Source organism: Gobius niger (genome assembly GCF_951799975.1).
Source record: "Gobius niger genome assembly, chromosome: 23".
NCBI classification, from domain to species: Eukaryota; Metazoa; Chordata; class Actinopteri; order Gobiiformes; family Gobiidae; genus Gobius; species Gobius niger.
This window is the reverse complement of record NC_136874.1, coordinates 17,172,292-17,192,469: the sequence shown is the minus strand read 5'-3', so window position 1 is coordinate 17,192,469 and position 20,178 is coordinate 17,172,292. Positions and strand designations below refer to the sequence as shown.

At 43.4% G+C, this 20,178-nt stretch overlaps 1 protein-coding gene across 1 annotated transcript; it reads right to left on the bottom strand.

Moving 5' to 3' along the window:
• Positions 1 to 2,071: 2,071 nt before the first annotated feature.
• On the bottom strand, positions 2,072 to 16,752 carry LOC306982017 (uncharacterized protein; the record flags this gene model as incomplete). Its single annotated transcript, XM_079581760.1, has 4 exons — positions 2,072 to 2,155; positions 2,237 to 2,421; positions 14,574 to 14,882; positions 16,521 to 16,752. 4 exons carry the CDS (start codon positions 16,750 to 16,752, stop codon positions 2,072 to 2,074), a joined length of 810 nt encoding a protein of 269 aa, XP_079437886.1.
• Positions 16,753 to 20,178: the final 3,426 nt, after the last annotated feature.

The window sequence follows — 20,178 nt, the reverse complement described above, 5'->3', positions numbered from 1 at the left end:
AATAAAAACATATTAATGTGTTAGAATGGCCCAGTCACAGTCCTGACCTAAATCCTATTGAAAATCTGTGGAATAATCTGAAAACTGCTGTTCACAAACGCTCTCCTTCTAATGTGACAGAGCTTGAGTTGTTTTTTAAAGAGGAATGGGCTAAAATGTCAGTCTCTACATGTGCTAATCTTGTAAAGTCAAACCCAAAAGACTTTCTGCTGTTATTACAGCAAAAGGGGGTTCCACAAAGTATTCATTCATCTGTATGAATACTTATGCACGCCCCACTTTTCGGTTTTCTAATTTTTTTTAAATACAGAATCATGTATCATTTTGCTTTCACTTCACAGTTGTCTGTTACTTGTGTGTGAACGTTAAGTAAAAAAAACAAAATAAAATCTTTATGTTTAGGGTTGTAAACATGACAAAATGTGCAAATGTTCAAGGTGTATGAATACTTTCGAGAGGCACTGTATAGTGTATAGGTTGTGTTTCTGTGTCTTTGTGACATCAACCTGCCAGGGGGTCTGCAGATGGAAATTAGCCTAGGGCTATAATCTGGCATATTTAAAAATGTTCATTAACATGTATTGATCCCCCTTTCTCTTAAATTAAATAAATAAATACATTTAGTGAACAGTAACGTTCCATCAGATGGTCACGTGACAGCAACTTTTACTACACATTTCACGCTTGTTTCACCAACGGAGCTATTTTTCTACTTCCTGTAAACTGTGGTTGTGACGCCTCCGTCTGTTTATGCGAAACGCTGACGTTCACACCTTGTCCTTTTTGTTGCTCGCATAAATCTGATGTGATGGTTTTATTTAATCACTGAGGTGATGTATGTGTGACAAATCTGTAAAACACACACATTTCTGTAGAAGTTAAACAGAAATAACGACTATATAATGACTTAACATCCTCTATTCTCTGTTGTAGAAGTCTTCTTTCCACTATAACCTCTCCTTTCTTCATATCAGCTCCATCAGCAGTAACAAAGTAAAAACTGACATGTTAAGTTTCTTTCCGCGCCTCCTTCGTTCATGTTAGAAACTATGACTGGATCAACTACAGCAGCTCTTCCCAAACTTCAACTAATGCATTAAACTCAAAGAATATCATGTTTTCTCTCCTTGATCAGAAACGTCTGGTTTGCAGGAAAAGACGAAGAGAAAGAAAGTATTCCAACTTTCTACTTTTACTCCACTACATTTGAAAGTTCTAAGTAAAGCAGATCCTCAAAACCTCTACTGAAGTACAGTTCTGTAATAGATGTACTTAGCTACAGACACCTCTGACATAAACAAATGCACAGTTGTAGAAACGTCCACATTTCTCTCGGCTCCTCCAAAGAACCTTGTTTTTCACGTCAACAATCGTCGTGAGTTTAATTGAATCATTTTGATACATGCCGTTATCATGTAGCATGAAGCTAAACATTAGCATCCTCTGTTAATTATGTTTTCATGAGCTGTTGAACCTCTTTGCTCCTCTCGACGTCTCTGCTTCTTTATTTGGTAGAAAGTTCTTCCATAATTCAACGTTTGTCGAAGTAGTTCTTCATGATAAATACCCTAATGTGATCGAAACCTGTGTTCCTCAGACGGCCAAAGGTGAGACTGACTTTGTTTCTGAAGCTCTAGCTCGTCCAGGAGATTTCCATTGTAGAGGAGGATTTCAAAGTCGTCAGCTGAACGGGTTTATATGAGTTTAAGACATTTCTCCTTTACTCCGAGAAAGAAATGAGACAAATCGTTCCGGTGTCAGTATCATAAACCAAGTAAGACAAGTTTATTTGTAGAGCACAGTTCATACACAAGGCCTTTCAAAGTGTTTCACCGTTGCATTAAATTGTAAGAAAACAGGTCAAATCAATCTATAAAGCACCAACAGAAAAATGTATTGATTACAATAAAAAGCAAAAAGCAGATAAAATACTTTCAGTGTCATATGTACGGGTGAACAGAACTGTTTTCAGTCAAGCAGGTATAAAATGTTTTAATTTGCAGGTCAAAGTAGTAAAACGGTTTAGGTGAGGCTGACACTTCTGAGTAAAAAGTACGGCCTTAACAGTGACTTATATCTTGTTCAGCTCGAGGGGAGACGGCTCCGCCTTCACGTCCTCCAGACAAAGGTTTTCGTTGACGTTTCCACATTGTCTCTAAAAAAACAAATCATACAGAAAGTTATTAACAGAGTCCAGATATGTCAGGTTAAAATACAAAGTTTTAATGATAGTGACCTCGGGATTTTGAGTTCCTCCAGCTCCTGTTCCCTGAGACACTTCACCTGCAGATGGACATGTGTTTGGACTCCTCTCATCTGTGCGTTTGCGCCTCTTGCAGCAGATGGTCAGAGTGATCACTGTGACGAGGACGACGACACAGACTGGGATTAGGACCAGGGACATGGTGTTTGGAGCTCCCCCTGTGGATGACAGAGTGTGTTTACATGCACTCGAGTGGGCACTCTGTGGCCTCCTGCTGTTACGGGGCTTCAAATGAATGCACTGTCACTGGGACACCCGGTAGCACAGCGGTTAGCGCCTCTGCTTCACAGCTAGAAGGTCGGGGGTTCGATTCCCACCAGGACGGGGCATTTCTGTGTGGAGTTTTCATGTTCTCCCTGTGTCTGCGTAGGTTTCCCCTTCTACTAAAAACATGTGCAATAGGTGAATCCTGCATCCAGGTGATTCTGACCATCAGCCTGGCTCCACATCATGAAGTTGGGTCCCCGGGCGCGGCACTGCCGTCAAACACTGCTCCTTACCGGTCGCCCCAGCGGCATTGAAGGATGGGTTAAATGCAGAGGACGAATTTCCCTACGGGGACAATAAAATAAACAAACAAACAAACAAAAACAAACACCACCGGGGGGCACTGCAGCCGAAGGACAGAGATCAGAATGTTTATTCTGAACCGATATCTGTTTAGGTTCTCATAGTTTTAAAAACACAATTCTGGCTTAATCAAAGTGCTGATGTGCTGTGTCTCATTTTGACCTTAACCTGGAGAATTAAATTCCTCACGTAGTTTTTAACTCAAAATACACCACAGCTAGTAGCAGTATGCTAATGCTAGCATCAACTATTCAAGGCTGGGGGTACAGAAACTATCTCAGTTATTATCCGTATCCCAGTTATTAGCCGTATCCTGGTTAATACCTGGTCGCTCTGTCGGCTTCTGCTGTCGGGGGCTTCAGATGGATGCACTGTCACTGTCGCTGCAGCAGGACAGAGGTCAGAATATATATTCTGAACCGATATCTGTTATGGTTTAGCCGTTTCGCATTTTTTTTGCCGTACCTCGGTTATTAGCCGTATACTGGCTATTAGTCATATCCCGGTTATTACCTGGGCGTCCTGTCGGCTCCTGCTGTCGGGGGGCTTCAGATGGATGCACTGTCACTGGGACACCACCGGGGAGCACTGCAGCAGAAGGACGGAGATCAGAATGTTTATTCTGGTCCGATATCTGTTTAGGTTCTCATAGTTTTAAAAACACAATTCTGGCTTAATCAAAGTGCTGATGTGCTGTGTCTCATTTTGAGGCTCTTAACCTGGAGAATTCAATGGCTCAGGTCGTTTTTAACTCAAAATACACCACAGCTAGTAGCAGTATGCTAATTCTAGCATCAATTATTCAAGGCTGGGGGTACAGAAACTATCCCAGTTATTATCCGTATCCCGCTTATTAGCGGTATCCCAGTTATTAGCTGTATCCCGGGCACTAGCCGTATACTGGTTATTAGCCACATACCAGTTATTAGCCGTATCCCGGTTATTACCTCGTTGCTCTGTCGGCTCCTGCTGTCGGGGGGCTTCATATGGATGCACTGTCACTGGGACACCGCCAGAGGGCGCTGCAGCAGAAGGACGGAGATCAGAATGTTTATTCTGCACCGATATCTGTTTAGGTTCTCATAGTTTTAAAACCACAATTCTGGCTTAATCAAAGTGCTGATGTGCTGTGTCTCATTTTGAGGCTCTTAACCTGGAGAATTCAATGGCTCAGGTAGTTTTTTAACTCAAAATACATCACAGGTAGTAGCAGTATGCTAATGCTAGCACCAGCTATTCGAGGCTGGGGGTACAGAAGCTATCCCAGTTATTATCCGTATCCCAGTTATTAGCGGTATCCCGGTTATTAGTTGTATCCAGGTTATTAGCCGTATCCCAGTTATTAGCCGTACCTCAGTTATTAGCCGTATCCCAGTTATTAGCCGTATCCCAGTTATTAGCCGTACCTCAGTTATTAGCCGTATCCCAGTTTTTAGCCGTATCCCAGTTATTAGCCGTACCTCAGTTATTAGCCGTATCCCAGTTATTAGCCGTATCCCAGTTATTAGCTGTATCCCAGTTATTAGCCGTATCCCAGTTATTAGCCATATCCCAGTTATTAGCCGTACCTCAGTTATTAGCCGTATCCCAGTTATTAGCCGTATCCCAGTTATTAGCTGTATCCCGGTTATTACCTGGTCGCTCTGTCGGCTTCTGCTGTCGGGGGGCTTCAGATGGATGCACTGTCACTGTCGCTGCAGCAGAAGGACAGAGATCAGAATATATATTCCGAACCGATATCTGTTATGGCTTCATTAGCCGTTTCGCGGTTATTAGCCATATACTGGTTATTAGCCACATCCCAGTTATTATCCGTATCCAAGTTATTAGCCGTATCCCAGTTATTAGCCGTACCTCAGTTATTAGCCGTATCCCAGTTATTAGCCGTATCCCAGTTATTAGCCGTACCTCAGTTATTAGCCGTATCCCAGTTTTTAGCCGTATCCCAGTTATTAGCCGTACCTCAGTTATTAGCCGTATCCCAGTTATTAGCCGTATCCCAGTTATTAGCTGTATCCCAGTTATTAGCCGTATCCCAGTTATTAGCCATATCCCAGTTATTAGCCGTACCTCAGTTATTAGCCGTATCCCAGTTATTAGCCGTATCCCAGTTATTAGCTGTATCCCGGTTATTACCTGGTCGCTCTGTCGGCTTCTGCTGTCGGGGGGCTTCAGATGGATGCACTGTCACTGTCGCTGCAGCAGAAGGACAGAGATCAGAATATATATTCCGAACCGATATCTGTTATGGCTTCATTAGCCGTTTCGCGGTTATTAGCCATATACTGGTTATTAGCCACATCCCAGTTATTATCCGTATCCAAGTTATTAGCCGTATCCCGCTTATTAGCGGAATCCCGGTTATTGGCCGTGTACTGGTTGTTAGCCACATCCCAGTTATTATACGTATCCCAGTTATTAGCCGCATACTGGTTATTACCTGGGTGTCCTGTCGGCTCCTGCTGTCGGGGGGCTTCAGATGGATGCACTGTCACTGAGACACCACCGGGGGGCACTGCAGCAGAAGGACGGAGATCAGAATGTTTATTCTGAACCGATATCTGTTTAGGTTCTCATAGTTTTAAAACCACAATTCTGGCTTAATCAAAGTGCTGATGTGCTGTATCTCATTTTGAGGCTCTTAACCTGGAGAATTCAATTCCTCGGGTAGTTTTTAACTCAAAATACACCACAGCTAGTAGCAGTATGCTAATGCTAGCATCAACTATTTAAGGCTGGGGGTACAGAAACTATCCCAGTTATTATCCGTATCCTGGTTATTAGCTGTATCCCGGTTATTAGCCGTATACTGGTTATTAGCCACATCCCGGTTATTAGCCGTATACTGGTTAATACCTGGTCGCTCTGTCGGCTTCTGCTGTCGGGGGCTTCAGATGGATGCACTGTCACTGTCGCTGCAGCAGGACAGAGGTCAGAATATATATTCTGAACCGATATCTGTTATGGCTTCATTAGCCGTTTCGCATTTTTTTTGCCGTACCTCGGTTATTAGCCGTATACTGGCTATTAGTCATATCCCGGTTATTACCTGGGCGTCCTGTCGGCTCCTGCTGTCGGGGGGCTTCAGATGGATGCACTGTCACTGGGACACCACCGGGGGGCACTGCAGCAGAAGGACGGAGATCAGAATGTTTATTCTGAACCGATATTGGTTTAGGTTCTCATAGTTTTAAAAACACAATTATGGCTTAATCAAAGTGCTGATGTGCTGTGTCTCATTTTGAGGCTCTTAACCTGGAGAATTCAATTCCTCGGGTAGTTTTTAACTCAAAATACACCACAGCTAGTAGCAGTATGCTAATGCTAGCATCAATTATTCAAGGCTGGGGGTACAGAAACTATCCCCGTTATTATCCGTATCCCGCTTATTAGCGGTATCCCAGTTATTAGCTGTATCCCGGGCACTAGCCGTATACTGGTTATTAGCCAAATACCAGTTATTGGCCGTATCCCGGTTATTACCTCGTTGCTCTGTCGGCTCCTGCTGTCGGGGGGCTTCAGATGGATGCACTGTCACTGGGACACCGCCAGAGGGCGCTGCAGCAGAAGGACGGAGATCAGAATGTTTATTCTGAACCGATATCTGTTTAGGTTCTCATAGTTTTAAAACCACAATTCTGGCTTAATCAAAGTGCTGATGTGCTGTGTCTCATTTTGAGGCTCTTAACCTGGAGAATTCAATGGCTCAGGTAGTTTTTTAACTCAAAATACATCACAGGTAGTAGCAGTATGCTAATGCTAGCACCAGCTATTCAAGGCTGGGGGTACAGAAGCTATCCCAGTTATTATCCGTATCCCAGTTATTAGCGGTATCCCGGTTATTAGTTGTATCCCAGTTATTAGCCGTATCCCAGTTATTAGCCGTACCTGTTATTAGCCGTATCCCAGTTATTAGCCGTATCCCAGTTATTAGCCGTACCTCAGTTATTAGCCGTATCCCAGTTATTAGCTGTATCCCAGTTTTTTGCCGTATCCCAGTTATTAGCCGTACCTCAGTTATTAGCCGTACCTCAGTTATTAGCCGTACCTCAGTTATTAGCCGTATCCCAGTTTTTAGCCGTATCCCAGTTATTAGCCGTACCTCAGTTATTAGCCGTATCCCAGTTATTAGCCGTATCCCAGTTTTTTGCCGTATCCCAGTTATTAGCCGTACCTCAGTTATTAGCCGTACCTCAGTTATTAGCCGTACCTCAGTTATTAGCCGTATCCCAGTTATTAGCCGTACCTCAGTTATTAACCGTATCCCAGTTTTTTGCCGTATCCCAGTTATTAGCCGTACCTCAGTTATTAGCCGTACCTCAGTTATTAGCCGTATCCCAGTTATTAGCCGTATCCCAGTTATTAGCTGTATCCCAGTTATTAGCCGTATCCCAGTTATTAGCCGTATCCCAGTTATTAGCCGTACCTCAGTTATTAGCCGTATCCCAGTTTTTAGCCGTATCCCAGTTATTAGCCGTACCTCAGTTATTAGCCGTATCCCAGTTATTAGCCGTATCCCAGTTTTTTGCCGTATCCCAGTTATTAGCCGTACCTCAGTTATTAGCCGTACCTCAGTTATTAGCCGTACCTCAGTTATTAGCCGTATCCCAGTTATTAGCCGTACCTCAGTTATTAACCGTATCCCAGTTTTTTGCCGTATCCCAGTTATTAGCCGTACCTCAGTTATTAGCCGTACCTCAGTTATTAGCCGTATCCCAGTTATTAGCCGTATCCCAGTTATTAGCTGTATCCCAGTTATTAGCCGTATCCCAGTTATTAGCCGTACCTCAGTTATTAGCCGTATCCCAGTTATTAGCCGTATCCCAGTTATTAGCCGTATCCCAGTTATTAGCTGTATCCCGGTTATTACCTGGTCGCTCTGTCGGCTTCTGCTGTCGGGGGGCTTCAGATGGATGCACTGTCACTGTCGCTGCAGCAGAAGGACAGAGATCAGAATATATATTCTGAACCGATATCTGTTATGGCTTCATTAGCCGTTTCGCGGTTATTAGCCATATACTGGTTATTAGCCACATCCCAGTTATTATCCGTATCCAAGTTATTAGCCGTATCCCGCTTATTAGCGGAATCCCGGTTAATTGCCGTGTACTGGTTGTTAGCCACATCCCAGTTATTATACGTATCCCAGTTATTAGCCGCATACTGGTTATTACCTGGGTGTCCTGTCGGCTCCTGCTGTCGGGGGGCTTCAGATGGATGCACTGTCACTGAGACACCACCGGGGGGCACTGCAGCAGAAGGACGGAGATCAGAATGTTTATTCTGAACCGATATTGGTTTAGGTTCTCATAGTTTTAAAAACACAATTATGGCTTAATCAAAGTGCTGATGTGCTGTGTCTCATTTTGAGGCTCTTAACCTGGAGAATTCAATTCCTCGGGTAGTTTTTAACTCAAAATACACCACAGCTAGTAGCAGTATGCTAATGCTAGCATCAATTATTCAAGGCTGGGGGTACAGAAACTATCCCCGTTATTATCAGTATCCCGCTTATTAGCGGTATCCCAGTTATTAGCTGTATCCCGGGCACTAGCCGTATACTGGTTATTAGCCAAATACCAGTTATTGGCCGTATCCCGGTTATTACCTCGTTGCTCTGTCGGCTCCTGCTGTCGGGGGGCTTCAGATGGATGCACTGTCACTGGGACACCGCCAGAGGGCGCTGCAGCAGAAGGACGGAGATCAGAATGTTTATTCTGAACCGATATCTGTTTAGGTTCTCATAGTTTTAAAACCACAATTCTGGCTTAATCAAAGTGCTGATGTGCTGTATCTCATTTTGAGGCTCTTAACCTGGAGAATTCAATTCCTCGGGTAGTTTTTAACTCAAAATACACCACAGCTAGTAGCAGTATGCTAATGCTAGCATCAACTATTTAAGGCTGGGGGTACAGAAACTATCCCAGTTATTATCCGTATCCTGGTTATTAGCTGTATCCCGGTTATTATTTGTATCCTGGTTATTAGCTGTATCCCGGTTATTAGCCGTATCCTGGTTAATACCTGGTCGCTCTGTCGGCTTCTGCTGTCGGGGGGCTTCAGATGGATGCACTGTCACTGTCGCTGCAGCAGGACAGAGGTCAGAATATATATTCTGAACCGATATCTGTTATGGCTTCATTAGCCGTTTCGCATTTTTTTGCCGTACCTCGGTTATTAGCCGTATACTGGCTATTAGTCATATCCCGGTTATTACCTGGGCGTCCTGTCGGCTCCTGCTGTCGGGGGGCTTCAGATGGATGCACTGTCACTGGGACACCACCGGGGGGCACTGCAGCAGAAGGACAGAGATCAGAATGTTTATTCTGAACCGATATCTGTTTAGGTTCTCATAGTTTTAAAAACACAATTCTGGCTTAATCAAAGTGCTGATGTGCTGTATCTCATTTTGAGGCTCTTAACCTGGAGAATTCAATTCCTCGGGTAGTTTTTAACTCAAAATACATCACAGGTAGTAGCAGTATGCTAATGCTAGCACCAGCTATTCAAGGCTGGGGGTACAGAAGCTATCCCAGTTATTAGCCGTATCCCAGTTATTAGCCGTATCCCGGTTATTAGCCGTACCTCAGTTATTAGCCGTATACTGGTTATTAGCCACATCCCAGTTATTAGCCGTATCCCGGTTATTACCTGGTCGCTCTGTCGGCTTCTGCTGTCGGGGGGCTTCAGATGGATGCACTGTCACTGTCGCTGCAGCAGAAGGACAGAGATCAGAATATATATTCTGAACCGATATCTGTTATGGCTTCATTAGCCGTTTCGCGGTTATTAGCCATATACTGGTTATTAGCCACATCCCAGTTATTAGCCACATCCCAATTATTATCCGTATCCAAGTTATTAGGCGTATCCCGCTTATTAGCGGAATCCCGGTTATTAGCCGCATACTGGTTATTACCTGGGTGTCCTGTCGGCTCCTGCTGTCGGGGGGCTTCAGATGGATGCACTGTCACTGGGACACCACCGGGGGGCACTGCAGCAGAAGGACGGAGATCAGAATGTTTATTCTGAACCGATATTGGTTTAGGTTCTCATAGTTTAAAAACACAATTCTGGCTTAATCAAAGTGCTGATGTGCTGTGTCTCATTTTGAGGCTCTTTTTTTATTTATTTATTATAGGGACAGTGCATATAAATATACATTATACATGCAAATATGCCAGAATTAGCCTAAGGGCTATTTTTCATCTGTAGTCCCTGGACAGTTGTTGTGTGTCCTCCTGAAGGGCGTAAGGTACAATTATACACATTAAAATGCAATACAATAAAATATTTAAAAATGTAACAGAAAACAACACACTCAATATCGCAAACCAATCATGCTGACAGACATTACAACAAGACTCCTACAAACTCAACAACTGCAGAGACAGACACAACAGACGAGGACAAGAGGCCAGCAGGGGGCAGCGAGAGATGATCCTGTCAGTGCTGACAGCTCTGATTCTCAATGAGCCATTTTTTTAACTGTGTTTTAAATGAGTTATATGTGTTAATGTTTCTAACTGTTGTGGGGGTGAGGTTCCATTCATGGGCAGCTTGGACAGAAAAGGTGCTTTGTCCAAAGAGGCTTTTCCTCAGAGGGATGAGGCAGTCGCCCCTCGCTGCTGCTCGGGTTCTCCTGAGTTCTGTTGATCCGGTGTGAATGAACTGTCTGAGTGGAGGTGATGACAAACCATGTATTATTTTATAGATGAGGCAGAGATGAGAGTATTTGACCATGTTTTCCCAACTGAGTAAATGATGCTTTTGTAATAGTGGACAGTGATGACATGAGAGTGGTTTGCGGTCCAGAGTTTTTATGGTGCGTTTGTGCAGGGACTGGATGTGTTTGAGGGTTGTGACATTGGCATGTGACCAGACGGTTAAACAGTATGTTAGATGTGAAAAGATCATTGAGTGCATGTACATTTTTGCTGCTTGTATTGACATTTGGTGCCGGATGTGTCTGAAGTTGCTGAGGGTAAATTTGATGCGATTACTGATCATTTTTACATGTGGTTTGAATGTGAGTTTTGAGTCCAAAATGACACCAAGTTATTTATACTGGGTCACAGTCTGACACACGAACATCAGGCTCCTCAAGACGACTCGTGTGGGACTTAGTGAAAAGCATGGATACAGTTTTGGATGTATTTAGCTGTAGGCAGGAGTGCTTCAGCCATGCGGTGATGTGAACCATGGCCTGGGTGAGCTTTTCAGCCACTTGGGAAGCACTGCTGCCATGGACATATAGCACTGTGTCATCTGCATACATTTGTACAGAGACATCTGGGCAGGCGGACGGGAGGTCGTTGATGTAGAGTGAGAACAATAAAGGCCCCAGGATTGACCCTTGAGGCACACCAGTCATTACAGGCAGAGCAGAAGATTGGCAGCTTTGCAGTCTGACCTGCTGAGAGCGATTATTCAAATATGACTGAATCCAATTTATGGTATTTATGGAAAAATTGAAGTTGTATGTGTAGTTTAGTCAGCAAGATGTTGTGATTTACTGTATCAAATGCTTTTCGTAAGTCAAGGAAGACTGCACCAACAACCCCGCCCTTGTCCAACAACCCTCGGACTCTTAACCTGGAGAATTAAATCGCTCAGGTAGTTTTTAACTCAAAATACACCACAGCTAGTAGCAGTATGCTAATGCTAGCATCAACTATTTAAGGCTGGGGGTACAGAAACTATCCCAGTTATTATTCGTATACTGGTTATTAGCTGTATCCCGGTTATTAGCCGTATACTGGTTATTAGCCATATCCCGGTTATTACCTGGTCGCTCTGTCGGCTTCTGCTGTCGGGGGGCTTCAGATGGATGCACTGTCACTGTCGCTGCAGCAGAAGGACAGAGGTCAGAATATATATTCTGAACCGATATCTGTTATGGCTTCATTAGCCGTTTCGTGGTTTTTTGCCGTACCTCGGCACCACGTCTTGAGAAATGTGTTTAATCAACATGTGTGAGGTTAATGGATCGTTGTTGTCTTTAGCATGGTGGTGGCCCTGGACTCCGGCTACGTGCGTTGGGTTGGCCACATTTTGGTGGCGCAGATACTGACACCAACTATGGGTATGTGACGGCAGTTAATGCATTGTTACTTAGACTCGGCAATAACCTAGTATATGTAGATCATCAACTATGTATTGTGTAAATGACCTTAGGCTCCTGCGGGCGGTGAGCCTTTCTCATAGACTGTAGAAAATAATGGACGTCTTCTGCTCACTCCTCCCCGTTTACCAGAATGACCACGGCCGTGGGGCAATTCATGGCGGATTTACAGGCTCCCCCTCCCCAGCTCTGACGAAGCATGTTCCTAAAAAGGACATACGGGCGGGATTTTCACCGTAGACTCGGCCCTTGCGTGACGTGTAGCTCGCGCTGCTCCAATGCTAACAGTCCGAGCCTCATTAAGTACGAGATTTCAAAAAATCATATCACGAAAACCAGCCTGGTTTCATATAGTGTTATTAACCCAGCGTTATCTCAGGAGGAAGATCTAGCCTAGTCTAGCGTTGAAACAATTGAAACCAGGCTTTAAAGTAGTTTTTAACGTGTCTAAAGTCCAATGCTTTTCAATGGGGGCCTAGCGGCGATATGGAGGTACTACAGCAACGGCGGAGCAATGGCGGCCCCCACGTTTGTGGTCAAAAAGCAGGGCAGCCAGCGGCCATTGGCCTTTCCTTTTTGCGCATGTTCAGTCCTGTCGACCCCTACCTGTACATCTTCCACGTCGTCTGCTGCTACGGAGCGCTCATGTTTGCTTCATGGCATGGTCAAATGGACAAATGGATAAATAAGCGTTCGTTTTGTGGCCTACTGACTGGAGGTAAAAGCGCTTGGGAAACGGGAATGAGGACATTTAAAGGATCTATATCATGCTATTTTAGCCATTCCAAAGTTAAGTATAGGCATTTATATGATATATTGTACCTCTACCGCTATGGAGCACTCATTTTTGTGATAAATATAAGTGTTTTCTGGAGGTATTTTTCAAACCCGGAAGACACAATGCTTCGAATTGAGTTAACTCCGCCCCCTCTCTCCGCACATACTTTACCGTAATATAAATAAACAACAATAAGTGAAGTTACTTCACGATGCAGTTATACGGAGTTGACATCTGCAACACAGCTTCATAAATGGCTAACACACACAAGCTAATATGCTAACACACAAGCTAACACACATGCTAACACGCATTTGGATTGACTCACCCTCTGGTCCATCGCTGTTTACATTATGAGACTCACGTTGGTTAAAAAAGTTAATCCACTTTGATTCTGGCGAAGGTTCACCAAACATCCATCAGTGACAGTCACAGAAAAACACCATTTTGGTGATAGTCGCCGAATCCTGGAGAAAACAAACTTCTGAGAGAGTGGCCTCTTCTTGAAAAAGGTTGAATAAACTCCTCGTCCTCGTAGCCAAACGCGCTTCTTTTTCTCCGTCCGTGACATTATCGTTAGTTAAGAATAAAGAACAGATGTCCAGAATAAGTTGCAACGAGCTCCATCTTCAGCTGCAGCGCAAACATGACTGATCTGTTCAGACGCTCAGGGGTGTTTGTTTTGGCCACAGCTGACCTGGAAGCACCTCGGGCACATCCTTTTTTTTTTTTTTTCCTTCACTTTTTTTTTCTCTTTGTTTCTCTCTTACAACAGAAATAATTAAAAAGCTGTTTTACAAATTAAAATCCGTCCGTAAGCATAGAATTAAGACATTACATTACAGACGTCGAGCACTTCCGTTCCGCTGTGACGATACAACTGAACACTCAGTCGTTCACCAGGAGAGGGCGGAGCCTCAGAGAGCAGGAGGGCGGAGCCTCAGAGAGCAGGATTCAGGAGGATTACTGAGAGCTGCGTGAATGAAGCCACAAACCACTCTGGGGGTGTTTTTGATAAGGAAATAGCATAACAACATGGCTAAAAGCTCTAAAAAGTCGATTTTGCATGATATAGGACCTTTAACATAATGGACATTCAAAGTGTTTATTTTTGGTTTAATGGATGGAAAATGTGAAACGTGAACTGCAACAATGAATTCATGGGGCTACCTGCTATGCTATCACCTATGTTTTAAAGTGACATCTGTAAATTATAGGTACTCCTAAAAATAAATGTCTCAGTTAAACGAACCTGTGGTCATTCTATCTGTAACTACACTAAGCTAAAACATCCACTCTGGCACACATGCTTATCGTTACTGCCCAATGGTGTCTGTTTTCCTAAATTCTCTACTTGCGCAATACCATAATGCATTGCACCTTGTACCTTTTATCTATTGATTTTGAAAAGTCGATTGAGAAAAAAGCCCTGGTTAACCTCGTGTGCAGAGCTTTGTCATTTCGATTGTTGGAGTAATTCCGAGCACAGCAGAAGGTGTTTTTCATCATTGTTTGGCTGTAGCTTCACTCGCACTCAAAGGCCTCCATGTCGTAGCTACCCCCCAAGGCACAAAGCATTATGGGTCATGTGCAAGAAGTGAATAACGAAGTCTGAGTTAATGAGGAAATACAGAGACTTCAGCAGCAGATTTTCATTTTCAGTGATAGCTGAATGACTCTCATGACCCTGTGATGGACGGTACCTGGACGTCCTGTCGGCTCCTGCTCTGGGGGGGCTTCAGATGGACGCTCCGTCACTGGGAAACCACCGGGGGGCGCTGCAGCAGAAGGACAGGGATCAGAAAGAGCTCAAACAGAGTGTACGATCTCAAACTCACCTGAAGAGACGTTGATCCATAATTGGTATGATCTTTGGTCCAGATAATACTTGTACAAACCGGAGTCAGCGCTGCTCACGTTTCTGATCGTCACTGTCACTTCACTCAGGCCGTCTGTGTGTTTCTTATACTGAATCCTGTATCTGCCTCGTTGTTTTTTGTCCCCCATTGTCGCAACCAAAATGTCCTCCTCAGAGCAGCTGTTTCTACAGAAGGTCTTCTTCTTTCCAGGATTGGAGAAATGAATGGTGTGACGAAAGTCTTCTCCTTCAGCAAGTGAGATCTCATGTTTTGATTTTGCGTCCACACCTGGAGTTAGAGAGAGCAGATGTCACCTCAGAAGTACTTATGCACCGATCCAACACTGATGCTGGAGATGATCTTCTGAACCGATATCTGTTTTGGCTCTCATCGTTTTTAAAAACACAATTCTGACTAAAGTGCTGATGTGGTGTTTCTGATTAATCTACACAGCAATGGGTTAGAGAGCAACTCTTCATTTAGTTTACAAAAGTGACCATTGTTTAATACTGTATTTTTGATACAGTTTATAGAAAACCTCAATATGTAACATCTCGTTTACAACATAAGGATTTATTTTTCTCATAATGAAGAAATTCACTTGTTACAAAAGACCATTCCCCTTTTCAGTCACAGCGGACACCATGGCTAACGATTTAGCAAAAAAATCAATATTGCGATTTGTGATTTTCTGCAAATAACTTTTTGTTGCAATACAATTAAATAACTGATTTAATAAAGTATTACTTACTCTTTAGTCCTTTATAATCACATGGAATATAATTCCAAATAGTCAGTCATCATTTCCAATAAGCTCATATTCTTTTTTTTTTTTTTTGTAAAATAATAATAATTTCTTGCTATTTGCTCGTGTGTATTAGTCAGTGGTTGTGAGATAAGTTCTTATCTTTATCCAAAACATTCCCAAACATAAGCCTCCAAAAGTGAGCCACAAAGGACTCTTAACAAGCAGCTCAGGCTCAGCTTCAGAGACGTGTGAATCTGGAGGAAGTTTCTGTGATCAGAGCATCAGAGCGCTGCAGCTAACGCGATGCTAACGGAGGAAACAGCAATAGTCCTGAGCGGTGGCTGCTTTATACACACTGATATTCACAGTACATCCACGATCGACCACGCACCTTAAGTAGACAGAGAAGTAAACAAAAGAAATCTGCTACATTCACTTCTATGGGCCGCAGCATCAGCTGCACGGGCCGAAAGCGCGGGCCTCTGCGATTTTAAAATCACGTTGTGTAATATCGCGATAAAATTGCAAATGCGATTTATCGTTCAGCCCTTAGTGGACACTTTAAGAAAGTCTGGCTGCATCAGTGCATCTCTACTCAGCGCTCACCTTCAAAACAATCTTTCTAGAATCATCAGTAAACAGCTGACCCCTCTCCCCCACTGCACGAAGCCTTTGAGCCTCTACAGAAGAGGGGCTAACTTCTTTCACTGAGGGCCACATACAGAAAACTATACAAACAACTGGGCCGCACTTAGTAGAGGTCAGATATGTAACTTCACATCTATTGTGTTAAATTGATCAAATTCAATGAAACGTTAACTGTGCTCAGTGTTTCCTACAGATTTCAAGGGGACTGTGTTGGGAGAGTGTTGGGAGAGAGTGTTGGGAGAGAGCCTCCGTGAGGTTTTTTTTTAATTCAGATGCATTTTCCTGCATTCTGGTGCATTTTAAGCAATAAACTATTTTTGGCAATTATGCTGCTGTGAAAAGAATAACTTCTGGTTAATATACACAGGTACAGCTTTTTGAATATATAATGTAATGGATCAGTTTTCTTTCAGAGAGCGCAGGCCCTTGAACCTCAGCTGAGATGTTATTAGAGGGAAAGCCGCAGTTGACCCGCGGGTGGTAGTTTAGACACCCTGCTCTATAGTTTTAGACAGATCAGTGTCACTCACCGTCTGTGACTTCAATTTTAAATTTGCAGTAAGAACTTCCCACAGGCTTCTCCCAGACGCCTCGGTATCGCCCTGAGTCGCTCAGAGTGAGGTTGGAGATGGTCACGTTGATGAAGTCCCGTGGTGGAGAACCTTTCATCTCATGTTTGATGCTGAATCTGCCGTTTGTTTGTCGCCTTCCTGAGGTCTGCACCAGGATGTCTCCCTCCTCACAGTCGTTCTTACAAAACATCCTTCTAGTTACAGTTGGATTTCGGTCAGACCAACACTTAACCGACTGCTCTCCTCCTTTAGTAAGCTTGAAAACATGGACATCAGTGTCTGTGGGTCGAGCGTCCCACAACAGAAGGACTGTGCAGAGGAACAACAGAACACAGTCAGAACACAGTCAAATGAAACACAGGATATTTGTTACATTTCTCACCGAGCCACAGCAGCCACAGCCTCCAGGAGCTCATGGTGGTGCAGACCGAGAAGTGTCTTCACTGTCAACGGCATCAAGCTGAAATCAGAGAGTGACGTGTGTGAGGCGGGTTTATTTATGAAGCACAAATCACACACAGGGAAATGAAGTGCTGATTCCATTGTGAGCAAAGAGTGCAGATAAAAAAAAAAAATATTGCAGAAATGTATAAAAATAAGTAATTTTGTGCTTGATTTGCGTAACTGTTTTCAATAAATCTTAATTTGTTGATGTTTCTTCATTTAAGTGTAAAAACTTGCCCCATGGACAAATTTCTTAATATTAGTTACTGAAAAAAGACAAAAAAGTACTTATCTGTAGATTGATTTGTGCTGAGTTCAGTGTCAGTGGAAAAGCCTGGATTTAAACATTGTCAGAGTTTAATCCTGTCTCTTCATTAAGACTGTTCCAGGTTTTAGCCTCGCTGTATTTATTTAATGGTAGATTCATTAAAATCCCAAACCCTATGATGTTATTTCATCATCATCCTCATTGTGTGAGGAGGTTTTGTACCAAAGGTCATTATCGTCACAGAGTCAGAGTTTATGAGACTGAAGCAGTAATGTCTTATAATGAGCTCAGATCACTAGTGAATAAAGATTAGAAACAAAAACAACTCTTTCCACCTCACAGTGAAGAGATATTTATAAAAGTGCACATGTGAAGGTGAGTTCAGCAGCTTCGAGGCTGAGGGGAACCTCAGCTGCAGACGCTGAGGTTCCCCTCAGCCTCGTTACAAACACCACATGTCGTGGTAAATGGAAACGTGTACAACGCTTTTCTATCTTTATCAGGCCCAAAGCGCTTTACAGTAAAGAACCACTCACCCATTCACTCTCATTCATACACCAGTGTGCGCAGACACTGGAGGCAAAGTGGGTGAAGTGTCTTGCCCAAGGACACAACGACAGAGTTCACCTTCAGGAGGCGGGATTCGAAGCCCCGACCTTCCGATCACGGGACGACCCGCTCTACCACCTGCACCACTGTCGCCCTCAGCTCATGTTCCAATTGAAGTTTAAGTGACAGAAATTTTGACTTGAAAACATTTCACATTAGTTTCACCAACGGAGCTATTTTTCTTCTTCCTGTGAACTGTGGTTGTGCCCCCGTCCTGTTTATGCTAAAGCAGGGGCGCCCAAATTGGGGCCCGCGGGCCAGATTTGGCCCACTGAAACAATTATGTTGGCCTGCCAGAGGGTGACCTACTTTTGCTGGTGTATAGTTAATACTAATGGGGCATCCACACCATCTGACTCAAACTCTGAAATCAAACTCTCTTATCCCGAGCCTCCGGAGCTCAAGTTAATTACAGTTTGAATCATGAATTTTGTGATTTTTCCTGATACGAGGCTGACGCTTGGGCTGCAGGAGGAGTGTAATATTATAAAATGTCACAGGTAATGACAGAAGATTTTAGCCTGACACATGTTATAACCTCAATCCATCCATCCATTTTCTTCCGCTTTATCCGGGGCCGGGTCGCGGGGGCAGCAGTCTCAGCAGAGATGCCCAAACTTCCCGATCCACACAAACCTCCTCCAGCTGTTCTGGGGGGACCCCGAGGCGACACCAGGCCAGCTCGGAGACATAGTCCCACCAGCGTGTCCTGGGTCTTCCACGAGGCCTTGTCCCACTAGGACATGCCTGGAACACCTCCCGCGGGAGGCGACCAGGAGGTATCCGGAACAGATGCCCGAGCCACCTCAGCTGCTCCTTTCGACATGTTATAACCTATTCTGGTCAAAACAAATAAAATGTTATAACTCATTTTAAACATGAATATATAGCTGCCTTACCCTGCTGTGACATCACCTGCATAACCCCACACACATATCTCTTTGAATGAGAAAGTAAAGCCATAAAGTGTTAGAAAAGTGTCAGAAAGAGAGATTACTCCCCAAAAGTAGAGGTCTGAAGATGAAGGATCTGGAATTATTGTAAGTTTGAAAGGTAGTCCTTTGACCATGAGCACTAGGCAACAGTAAATGTATCTCAGGGATGTTTATTTGTGTTTGATCGCGAGTAACACAGCGAGTAACAACCAACCTCATTGAAGTGAGGCCTGCGTATGCTGGATGTGCTCCTGTAACTGATCAACAATATCTCTTTTTTACCCAAGTGTACAAAAGGGGTAGAAAATAATAGAGTGCTTACAGCGTGCTCAAGGAGAAATTTTGTAAATTTTGTCAAATAATGTACTGAACATCTATCTATCTATCTATCTATCTATCTATCTATCTATCTATCTATCTATCTATCTATACAATTCTACTACAAACCTTAAAGCATTACTTGTATATTAAACACATGTCGTATTCTGATGACGCCATGACCAAAACCCACTCAGGGCGGCGGCCATTCCGACACCTCTGAGCCCAGTGCATTTTCTCCACTTCAGCTTTACCCAAATCCAGTGGTGGATGTATCTGTAATTTCTACTCCACTATATTTTTCTATTGGGTTAAAGTACAAGTATTTTATTTTCAAAGTGACCGCTCTACAATGACCTGGTTTAGTTCCAGTTTACACTTGGTTTAGTGGTTTACCCTGTGTTTGACCTGGTTTAGTTCCTGTTTTTGATCACGGATAATATTAGCCTATATTAAAGCCACACTGTGTAGAATTTTACCCAATACATAAAATTTAAATACAAGCATTAATTTTATGACAGATATTTTCATCATTGAAAAACACCTAATAAATGTACAAACAAACATTTATGAGGCTCACCCCTCCTAAGATATGACTGTAAACTTTACTGGGAGTGGGTGCGTCTCCAGCTTGTCTCCATGGAGATGTGACGAAAGACAGTAGAATTTGAGATTTAAACAGGTTAGTTTTTCATCCAAATCCTCTCTTTTATTAGTTACTGCAGTAACAGCATTTTCTGTGTTGAGCTGGTCATTAGGAGCATGTTTTTGTTTTGCCGCAACATTATAGTCCAAAATGTTACGCAGTGTACCTTTAAGGTGCTTTTTAACACAAAACTGTTAAAGGGATATTTCAGGATGTTTGACATAGGGCCTCATTTCCTCGTTATCCAGAGTGTTGCTGATTTCTGGAGATATGTTTTTTGTAATAGTTTTTATTTAAGAGTTTTGTGGCGCTAGGCTAATGCTAGGCTAGTGCATTTCTGTGGTATCAGCTAGCCTGCATTAAAAACAGTGTGACCCGCTCCACAGAGCACCTGAG